General features: G+C 39.4%; 1 protein-coding gene across 7 annotated transcripts in view; it reads left to right on the top strand.

The window, feature by feature from the left end:
* sdccag8 (SHH signaling and ciliogenesis regulator sdccag8) overlaps window positions 1-12,067 on the top strand; it is a 95,560-nt gene that overhangs the window by 77,848 nt on the left and 5,645 nt on the right. For 2 of the 7 annotated variants that reach the window (XM_057848432.1, XM_057848434.1), the window contains one exon: window positions 1,868-1,985. The exons of 4 other annotated variants lie outside the window; for them this stretch is intronic. In XM_057848432.1, coding sequence (XP_057704415.1) covers window positions 1,868-1,958 — 91 coding nt within the window. In that variant the 3' untranslated portion in view covers window positions 1,959-1,985. Of the gene's footprint in view, window positions 1-942; window positions 1,057-1,867; window positions 1,986-12,067 lie in introns of those variants that run through there. One more of the 7 variants, XM_057848437.1, reaches the window with a different exon arrangement.

A 12,067-nucleotide genomic window follows, 5' to 3' on the forward strand; every position in this document is an offset into this window, starting at 1 on the left:
ATACTACCTGCCTGCAAAGCTATTGTCAGCGAGATGCTCGGCCCTGATGCAGTTAAAGACATTGCTAAAGTCCCCCTGTCTGATAATTCTGAGTTTTTCAAGCCTAACTGCAATACGAAATAATAACAGAGAGAATGAGAGCTGTTGACAATGATTCCTGCTCTGATATCGGCTTTGTCTCCATCTAAACAGGCTCAAGTTTCACACTGAGGCAGTATAAATATTAAGAAATTATTTTAAAATTAAATATACCGTACAGAAAGTAATTTTGGAACATTTTTGGTTTGTGATGTGCCGTGAGATTTTTTTCCAATGTGAAAACGTGCCGTGATTCAGAAAAGGTTGAAAAACACTGGGATGGACATCTGATTTTTATCGGGTATGAAAATATCACAATTGAAGTGTTCACATTGTATGAAAAAAAAAAATAGATATGTGTCACGTATGTGCAAAGAAATTGGAGTTGACCTGCAGTGTCAACGTAGCCTTCGAGGAGGAGAAAAGAGGAATAATCAAGTCCTTTCTTAAAACACAATTCTGGCATTTTGTGTCCAGCGGCCGCCTGCTGCCCTTTCCCTGCTCTTCTTCCTCCTCCTCCTCCTCTCCTTCTGTCACTCGTCTTCTCTTGGTTTGTCATCCTCTTTGCTGCGGCGCACGCAACGCAAACCTTTATTCAGCGCACAGCTGCTCTCAGGCCGCCTCACCAATTATCACCATACACTTAGGTCACTGTGTGTGTGTTAGTGAAATGTATGGGTGTCTCAACATACAGTATAGGCGCAGATGTGTGTGTAGATCCACAGGCTCGACTGGGCCATATGGCCTCCATGAGCAAGGATGGTGCGTGCGTCTGGAGGAGGGATGGCAGCCCATGTGCGCCATGAGCTGTGCAAGCAGTTGTTGGATTGACTGTGGGTGTGTGTGTGTGTGTGTATGCACCAGAGGCTCCAGGAGATTGCTTAATGGAACAAATGGTCGTGACGGGCCGCGGGAAGAAGGAACAGGCTTGCTGCAACTGTGGGCGCGCGACAAGCCCGAGGGGACGAGAGTTGCTTCATCTGGGCTCCTGCCACATACGCGCACGCGCCCAGTGTGCTGCCATGCCCCAGAAGCTAGAAGGACACCGCTCCTTGTGAAAACTTTTCATTTGCAAATGAAGTTGGCAGAGGTTGAAGAATATGAGACACGTCGCCTGGTGTGTGTGTGTTAATGAGACCTTGTGTTGAAGTGTCGGTGTGTGCGTGCGTGTGTGCGCGTGGGCCAGTCAAAGGATGATACGAAAGATGAAGAGTCTACAACAGTCTCCGCTCGCCTGCAGTCTGCTTTTTGTCCCAATGCATTGCTCCCTGCCATATTGTGGTTGAAGTCAACGTTTTTGGGACCCTCCCTCATGTTTAATATACAGATCGTGTGATGGGAAATCGGGCCCGTTGTGTGGAGTTAAGCACTTTAGTTCAACTTGTGCTTTGTAAACTTAATTGATTAATCATTTAAAATCTTTTTTTGTTTCTGCGATTGGAATGGAATTTCTAATATTCAACTCTTTAAAAGGCAAGTGTCTATTTTTGTGCATTAAAAAAACTCCACATATGCGTACATCACATTTTAGGTTATATAGGCGACAATATTAACATTTGGTATACGAGACCCAAAGTGTGATGTTTCATTTATAATATACAGTATAGTGGATTAATAAAATTATACTGAATAAGAACAGAAAAGACTCTAATCCTACAATAGCACTGTAAAGTTTTTTTTATTTTTTATTTGTTTATTTCATAGTATTTAATCATTGCCTGCCATTGACAATGATAGATGTCCAATTAATTTAAACTGGGACGACTGCCTGTGAATGCTCATCTTTCAGGGCTGCCGGCCTCTACCAGTCAAAATGGATCGGACGTCCAGGGTCGTCAATAACAGCAACTGAGTTAAATGAGTGCCCTATCAAGGGCTAATTTAAGTTCATGTAAGACCAAATATTCACATGTAATTTGTGTGCAATTTTATTTCATGCTGCACAACTGAATTGCATTTAAACAATAAAAGGATTTGTTTTTTTGGTAAATTTCTTTTGTTGTTTAAACAACTGATGTGCTAATTCTTTTATATAAGTACTGCGATAGTTTTGCTCAAATTGGGGTAAAAAAACATCATGGATAAGCTTAATTTTTCCTCCTTAAGACATTGCTGAGGTATAAGAACGTGACGTTATTGGCAGATTCTCAAAATCGGGTGACTTGTTATCAGGACAGCCCTACTTTAAACACATTTTAAAAAATATATACAGTGAGGAGCAAAAGTTTTTCGACCCTTGTGGTTTTGCAAGTTCACCCACTTAAAAAATAGGTAGAGGTTTCAAATTTCAATCATAGATGCATTTCCACTAATAGAGACAATCTCTGTTGTTGAGAAACACAAGTTTCAGATCTATCCAAAGATTTTCGATTGGATTGAGGCAACTCCAGAACCTTGACAAGCTTTTTACGAAGCCACTACTTGGTCAGCATGGCCGTGTGCTTCGGATCATTGTCATGTTGGAAGATCCAGCCACGACTCATCTTCAAATCTTTGACTGAGGGAAGGCGGTTGAGGCTCAAAATTTGACGATACATTGCAGCATTCATCCTCTGCTTTATACAGTGCAGTCGTCCTGTCCCCTTTGCCGAAAAGCAGCCCCAAAGCATGAGGTTTTCATCCCCGTACTTCACAGTGGGGATGGTGTTCTTAGGATTGTACTCATCCTTCTTTTCTTCCTCCATACATGACAAGTTTGCACCAAAAAGTTCTACTTTGGTCTCATCTGACCACATGACCTTCTCTCATGACCCTTCTGCGTCATTCAGGTGGTTCCTTGTAAACTTCCGACGAGCCTTCAGATGTTCTGGCTTCAACAGGGGAACCTTCTTAGCAATGCATGATTTTAAACCATTGCACCGTAGTGTTCAACTGACAGTAGCCTTTGAAACTGTGCATCCAGCTCTCTTCAGATCATTGACCAGTTCCTACTGTGTGGTTCTACTGAGAGCCCTCACTTTTCTCATCATAAGTGATGCTCCTTGAGGAGAGATTTTACATGGATCCCCAGTCCGAGGTAGGTTATTTGTCATGTTTTGTCTTTTCCATTTTCTAACAATTGCTGCAACTGTTGATTTATTCTCACCAAGCTGCTTTCCTATTGTCCCATAGTCTTTTCCAGCTTTGTGGAGTGCAACGATTTTTTTCCCTCTGGTGTCTTTCGAAAGCCCTCTGGTCTTGCCCATGGTAATAGTTGGATTATGACTGACTGTGAGGTGCACAGGTGACGATATTGTGCTCAAACAGGTGGTGGGTGGGCTTTTTTTTAGGGTAGACTGACAACACTTTGAGTGTCATAATTATTGCTGATTCTCAGTAAATTACAAATAAATTATTTTTAAAAATGATAGAATGTGATTTCTAGATTTTTTTTTTAGATTATGTCTCTATGAGTGAAAATGCATCTATGATTGAAATTTCAGACCTCTACCTATTTTTTAAGTGGGTGAACTTGTAAAATCACAAAGGGTGCAAATACTTCTGCTTCTCACTGTACATTCAAAAGTATTTCTTGCCCTTAATGAAGGTACATTTTCACTAGTTAGAAACATGAAACATGAAAAGAAAGAAACATGTTTATCAATTTTGTGACGACTAAATACATTCGTTAAGCACTTTGATCAGCAATGGGTGAGATGCAACCCACTGCTCCCGTCTTCTCCTCTAGATGGCGTACGTCTCTTGTCGGACTTGATCAGCCTCTGTAGTATTAGACATTTAGACACATCGCACAGTCACACCTCAGAACAGTCAGGCGACGTGATTGGCCAGAGGCCTCACAAGCTGCACTCTTTCCAAGTGTGCAAAGTCAGCGAAGACATCTCGTAAAAAAAAAAAAAAAAAAAAACAAGCTGCTGCCGTTTCAACAGTAACAGTAGCAGCGGATTTTAAAACACACTTTTACGACGTTGTTAACATGCCTGCAGCAATCTGCACAAACACACAGACACCCTTAGACATAGACTAAAATGAGTGCAAGCACTAAATGAAATTAGAAAATTCTAATTGACTAAATTACCGTTATTTTCAATGCGCTCGTGAAAACAGTGTTCATATCTAAGCTGCATTAGACTATTAAACCGCAGGGATATTCACACCTAAAGACTTCTGTTGTCAGCTTGTCACAATACTATTAATTCAAATCATTTTCAACTCGATATTGGTTCTCCAAAAAATACTGAATACTCGTTAACGCTATCAACTTTACAAATACAAAAAAAAAATAAAAAATTTTTTGTGATCTCTTTCAGTGCCATTGATGATGACATCCAATTTTGTGGATCTTGAAGAAACTTTAATTATCGCTAGTAGTTGTCCAATCCATTCGAACTGGGAGGGTGGCAGCAAATAAACATTCATTCAGTTGCACTATTAATAGGATGCAGTAATAGTTTTTTCGTAGCACGGGATGCAAAAATTTGAATAAATAGCCACCTCCTTATTAGAACGTTTGCCATAATCCCAGTATTTGACATAACACGTAGCTTGCTCACTTAGTCATCTGTCCATTGGTCTATTGATTGTCGGACTTGTTTTGCCCATTCTTTGCGAGGAACAAGGATCTTTTGGAAAACCAAAAAACCTCACACCACTCGCCCTGGTGTAGCACCAAAAGCCTGCAGCACATTGGGATGGCGTGACGCAAAAAATAAACGAATTAATCCGCAAAATCAGCTGAACCCGCAGTTCTTCTGATTACGATATGGCTGTATTGTCAGATGATTAGTCCGCTGACGTCACATTCGCCTTCTTCCTCAATCCGAGACCGCGGCCGGAAGTGTCTCATTTTCGTAGCGCGGGATGCAAAAATTTGAATAAATATATCGAGCGCTTCCACACGCGTCCAAACACGCTTTTTTTGTGTCAGAGGCACTTTAAGATACAATACTTATTTTCTTAAAATGACATGAAAATGATGGTGGTTGAATACGGTGATTGATGATGGTGATGGTGATTCAATATTGTTATTTGAAATAATTGGCTGCTATTGACTGCGATAGATGACCATTCATAGCCTCAACATTCAACTGGGTTGGACGAACTATCTCTGAAAATTTCAGCTAATGGGTTATAATGGGTAAACACTAAGCTTGAGAACGATAAACCGATACGACCGGATACCTGGTTTTACAGGTGAGAGATACAGATGTATCGATAGTAAAGTTACCATTCAACAGTAATTAGCCATTAAATATTCAATGAACCGATAGTAGAGATAGATTTCGGCTATCGCGAGCACAAGAATCGGCCTCTTATGCCTAGTTCAATGCATTGCTTAATATGATAATTTAGCTTTTCCTTCACATGCTGCGCTTGTGTCATTCACCACACAGCGCACTTAGATCGAGACCGCACGCATGATATAATATGGACAAGCACTACTCAGAGTCGTGGTTGCCTCAACTTCCCACGCATTTCGGCAGAACCGCTACTAGTCGCCGTCATTACCCGATCGTCACGGGCGTGTCATAACAACGCGAGAGCTAACGAAACCACTACAACACACGCGCCGTAGCGTTTTCTTCACAGCCCAAAACGAAACTAGCAGTGGCAACGAAGCAACATGCTAAAACAATGGACAGTGTGATCACCGACGCCAGCGACGTGCAGCGATTGATTTTCAACGCACCCAGGAAAACAAAAGTCGGACTTTGAAGTAATGAAGGCAGCCAGATCTGTGCGCATGGGGCAGAGCTTGTGTGAAGTATGGAGCGGTATACAGAGATCGTGAGTTTTTATCCCTGAAAAAAAAACCACTACAATGGTGGAAAGGGCGGCATATTATTTCCACGAAACGCAGTCTACTTAAACATGAACATGTGGATTAGTTGATCTTCCTCAAGAAAAATCTGCCCTTCAAAAAAGATATGGACAGTGATGAGGAATAAAAAAATGAGGAAGCACAGGCATAAGTGAATGACTTTGCTGTGTATTAGGTTAAAGTAATGATTATTGACATGTCTGTCTAAAATGCCATGGTTTTATTCCCCCAATTATACCAGTCGTAAAGCATGATTTATTATTTATTTATGATAACACTAGCAGGTTTAATTTTTTTTTTTCTAGAGCTGCTGCATATAATTACTATTTTTTGTTTGTGAGATGTTTTCGTCGAACGTTTGCACTTAAATTACTTACCTCTTGTGTTAAAAACACCAGGAAATACAGTAATTGAATTACTGCACTTTATTGTTGTCTGTCACTGGAGTTTTATTATCAATCCCATCTAACAAAATGACGTTCATATAGTATGCCTTATTTTTTTTTCCATGAAAAAATAAAACATAACATTGGTATGAAATTTTGTTGTTTAATTTTGCTATATTAGAAATGTGGTCTTTTAATATGTTTAAAATACTGTACAAACACACACAACAAATATTTACTATCGTATCATTTTCACTATCGAACTGTATCGTTATTACACTGTATCGAATCGTATCGAATCGCTCGGCCTTAAAAATGTATCGTTTTTTTAATCGAATCGTAACCTGTGTATCTACATACATAGCGAATCGGCTTCATGCCAGAGATTCCCAACCCTAGTAAACACTTATATTTTACTTTATATGATTGTGGGGAAAACTTTAAAAAAAAAATTTTTTTTATTGCTTTTGCTGTTTTGGCTCATGTAAAATAAGATAACACCTCTGATTTTACTTTAGACGAATCCACTTGACATGCATGCAATTATTTGCACTTCCGAACATGCACACAAAGCTCACTTTGGTGCAAAAGATGAAAATTGAAAGCAAGTGTCTTTGTGAGGAAAATGTCATCACACAAGTTGCGCATGTTAGCATAGCAACAACTGGCATGACAGGCTGGTGGTGGGGGGTGATTAGGGGGGCTTTGACCTGCAGGCACACTTATGTTATAAGCCACATTCTACGTGTGTGTGGCAGCTGCTGCCCTGACGCCTCCGGCCGTGTTTTTGCAACCAGGCCATCCCGCCTAACACACGAGAGCAAGAAGGATTTGCGAGCTAGCCACTGACAGCAATAAACATCAAATCCATTTGAACTGTGATGGCTCGCGTTGAATGACCACCGTTCAGTGCAACACTCAAGTGGAAAAATGCCAAAGTTACTGTGTGGTCAGTGTAAAAACGGTTCATTTTTCGGATTCATCTATCACCGTGAATGTTAACCTTGGTGAGGCTTTCCAAAAACACAAATGAGACTGTATTTTTCCCTCCTCATCCCTTTTAGCACCCCATACCTCCCCTAAGGACGTGTCGCTCTCCCACCTGTAAATAAACGCGGCAACAAACAAACACTTTATATAGACACTAGCTGTGGGCTACTACTGATGTATGCCACTGAGAGAGTGTGTGTGGTTTGAAGTGCAGTGTTTCATTATCAAATCTGTCAAGGGAAATTACTGCAGAGTGCCTCCCAGCTAAACCTGCTTGGATTTTTGACTGCTGTCACACTCTCGCACACAAAAATTGTCCAGCAAGTGGCGCCCTGTCACCAGGTCAAAATGCCTCCATGGAGACCAATCTTGAGTAGTGAATGCAGCCACTAATCCGTCCAAGTTTCTTTTACACGCCTGGACAGTGGTGTGCGTGTGTGTTGGTGCAAAAGGCATTAGGCCACATTAAGTCCTAATTAATGAATGTGTGTGTGCCAGTCGATGGAGGGCGCTGATTGGATTTTGAGCTGAGGCTGCAACACATGCACACTTTTGCACACAAACATTGTAGTTGTTGAGTAAAGAACATTTGAGTGGGTTAGCCAAGGTCAAACGTAGACCACACGGGATGCAAATCCTACTCAATTCTCATTCAAATTCATAGACATACTCACTGTATTTGCACATTTTCAACTACATTTAAATAAATTTGATATTTTATATTTAATTTGACCACCTAAAGAGTTTTGAAGTTTTAGAAATAGAATTTATTTTTTCTTTTTAAATAAGTATTTGAAAGAGACGCAAGAGGGTTTTTCGTGCACAAATTATTCAATATATTTGGGGGGGGGCATGCAACTTCACAAGGAAAGTTTTTTTTTTCACAGAAGCTATTGGAGGAAGAAAATGCATTTATATACGTTCGTAGACTGTACAGTAACATGAAAACATTTGGGGACCCTTGACAATATTTCCATTTATAATTTATTAGCTGTGTTGTTAATCTTACTTTTAAAAGTAATTAGTTACAGTTACTACACAATTATTTTCTAGAAGTAATTTGTAACTTACCTCATTGTAAGAGTAATTAGTTACTCAGCAAGTACTGAAATTACTTTTTATGTTTTACACGTCATTACATGACACATTCTATATGTATATATTAGGCCTGAACGATATTGGAAAAAACTATTGTTGCGATTTTTTTGGGGTTTGCGATATTATATTGCGATATTAAATTTTTTTTTTTTGTTTAAAGAAATTTTCACTAGAGGACTTGAATAGCCGTTTGGAAAGACTTTGGATGACTCACCATCACCACAGTGTACAGTGATCCATTGATTTTTGTGGTTAATGCGGACCAGAACCCGCCCGATAAGTGAAAAACCGCAAAATGGGTCCCCCCATCAATTTTTTATTTTTTTTTTGTATGTGTTTTTCGTGCTCAATGTATTTATTCAGATTTAGCATTGGAAAGAGATACATATAAGACATGTTTTTTTCTCACTTTTTCCCCCAAAGTGATTTAAAAAATGTATACAAATAAATGGTTTTTAAACACTTCAAAAGTCATAATTATGATCAGTTTTAAACATAACTGTCCAACCAAATCATTTTTGAACAAGAATAAAGTACTGTAGTAGATAAATGCTTGGCTTTATTAAATGCTTCTGTTTATCTCCCTTAGCTGTGAGCGTTGGAGTGAAATGTAGAAATTTCAAACTCCTCATGATCACTTTTGGCATTTATATGTCTCCAACGTCTCTACACGCACACACATGCATTCCAGCGCGGCTCCCTTGCAGAAACTGTTTAACAAGTTAAACGATGATTGACAGATGCCCGTGTGAAGTCTTTGGCCAGATCAAAGCCATCGTTAACTTTAATAAGCAAGTGCCAGCAGTGACTGAGAGGAACAAAGGGCTGGGAGAGGGAGTGTGTGAGGCTGTGCAGAGCAGAAAGCAAGGCGTATGTGGATTAAAAAAAAATAAAAACTATCGCACGTGCTTGCGATGGGACTATCGCGCACCCGGACATCGCGATGGCGATGTTTAAACGATATATCGTTCAGGCTTAGTATATATTAACTCAGTACTTCTCAAATAGTGGGGCGCGCCCCCCAGGGGGGCGCAGAGCGATGCCAGGGGTGGCGCATGTGACCTCGGGGAACATGCTTTTTTTTTTCTTTTTTTGCAGTACTAGAATAAAGTGTACTTAAGCATTCCCCTCAGTGGGTGGCAGTGGTGCTCTCATTTTCAAAGTGCGCGCAATATTTTTGAAGTAAGCAAGAGCACACAGACGAGAGATATGAAGAGCTGTGCGCCGTTTTCAAAAGCCGTTTTCCAGCTGGACTCACGCAGCGACCCACTGTCTTCTCCGGTTCTCACGTGTCCGCCCGAGAAGTGCCATTTTCGGCTTGGGATCATCACGACGACCGCCCTCACCTACGGTTCTCCCTCGGCCGCCAAGAATGCGCTTTTTTCGGGCCGGTTGCCTTTTGGCTTTGACATTTAATACAGCGGTAGGTGAGGAAATACCACTGTTTACTGTGTCTAAAAATTATTATAGTGGACAGCCGGAAACCAAATCAATTAAGACGCCACTTAAAGACATTAGACCCCAATCTCATTGATAAGCCGCTTGGTTGTTTTTCAACGAAAACGTGCCGAATATTGCCAATAATCCTCCCGCTTTGTCGGTGTTATAAGTAAACCAGTGAGCACTGTTAACATGCTCAGTGGAAAATAACCCCACACCATTGCAAACTGGAGGTGATACTGGGAGCAGCGAAAATAAAAACTGTCCTTCTGTCCAAAGACACTTTTTTTTCTTCTTTTTCTTCTATTCAGTTTTGGTTTTTCGGTCAAAATTTTTGTCATATTGTCCTCATGAGTTAATGTTTCTAATCAATTTGAATTTGTTATTATTTACTGATTTTATTTTTCAGTATCAAATGTTAAAAATGTACCTTGAGTGTATTTTTACAGTTTGGATGTGTTTTTTTTTTTTTTTTTTTAACGCGCATCAATTTGCCTTAATTTGTCTTTTCTGTTACAAACAAAACAATGTTGATAAAGTCATACTTTATAAGTTGATCTCTGTTATTTTTATGTAATAGAAAAAAAGGACACAATGTGAGGCAGAGGCGTACTTATAATAGTAATATTATAGACAAATGATACTATTTACAGTGGCGGCAGAGTTTGGGGGGGGGCACGAAACAGTTACGTCTTCCTTGGGGGGGCGTTACAGAAAATAATTGAGAAGCACTATTAACTGATTGAACTGTTTTTTTTTTTGGGGGGGGGGGGTTCATTCCCCCCAAAAAACAGGTAACTTTTTACATTTTTTAAGATTTCACCTATATAATGGGTAAATGGTGTGATACTTATATAGAAGAGTGCAATTGTTTACAAACTAAAAAAATTCACACAAGGTTTATGGATACGTCATTCAAAAAAAGTTTAGGGCAAGTGACTATTTTTGGTGATTTAAAAAAATAAATCTGGATTATATTGGAGCATTTACAAGGACAACGCCAACTTGGTGATGATAATGCATACTCAACAGGAAAACAGTACATTATTTTCAATTACCGTATTTTTCGGACTGTAAGTCGCAGTTTTTTTCATAGTTTGGCTGGGAGTGCAACTTATACTCAGGAGTGACTTATGTGTGAAATTATTAACACACTATTATATCATTTCACGTGTTATTTTGGTGTTTTGGAGTGACACTGATGGTTTGGTAAACTTGTTAGCATGTTATTTATGCTGTAATTATCTGAAAAACTCTTAATAGCTGTGTTACGTTAACATACCAGCCAAGCTCGCATTTCGTTATTCATGCATCATGTAACATTATTATACTTTACACTTATTCAGCATGTTGTTCTCTGTTGTATTTTTATTTTAAATTGCCTTTCAAGATGACATATCTGTTCTATGTGTTGGATTTTATCAAGTAAATTTCCCCCCAAAATGCAACTTATATGTGTTTTTTTCCTCTTCGTTGGGCATTTTATGGCTGGTGCGAATTATACTCAAATGCGACTTATAGTCCGAAAAATACGGTATAGTACCCACCTGGAAGCCACGAGCTGTATGCAAAAAAGAGATGCCTGAGAGTTTAAGACACATCGTGTGTGCAATGGCGTCACAATCAGTTTCCCTCCTCCTGCCTCCCTGGCAGCTATGACAAAATGAGACAACTCGCAGTTCATTCAACCAAATGAACTAACGCGCCCCCTCATATCCTCAGTAACAGTAACGGAGTTGCAAAGATAGGAAAAGTGATTAATTAGATTACTTAGTAACGCCGTTATACTCGAACGCCGTTATTACAACCCTGTTCATTGGGTATTTTAATCTGCACCTTCCTTCATTTGATGTATTTATTCTATTATAAAACAAATATGGACACAGCAATATTTCAGGAGTGAAACTCAGTTCATTGGACCATCAGATGTGTAAAAATGTGGGCACTCCAACAACAAAACATGTTTTTTAAAAAATCCATATTTAGGAGATCCCCCTTTTGTCAAAAGAACAGCTTCTAGACGTTTCCTATAACTTCCAATTAATTTCTGCATTCTGGATGGAGGAATTTTGGTGCACTCCTCCTTACAAAACAGCTCCAGATCAGTTTGATGGTTGCTGAGCATTGGACAGCCCGCTTCAGATTAGGACTTCAGCTATCGAATATTTTTGTAACCGAGTATTTTACTGAAAATTCCATCGATTTATCGGATAAAACTTATTTTTTTAAGGTACAGAGCAATTATAAATATCCATGAAAAAACAACACATTCCAAACAATAACAACAAATTCACTGATTTCACTCAAAAAAACC

Source organism: Corythoichthys intestinalis, chromosome 10, assembly GCF_030265065.1.
Source record: "Corythoichthys intestinalis isolate RoL2023-P3 chromosome 10, ASM3026506v1, whole genome shotgun sequence".
Classification (NCBI taxonomy): Eukaryota; Metazoa; Chordata; class Actinopteri; order Syngnathiformes; family Syngnathidae; genus Corythoichthys; species Corythoichthys intestinalis.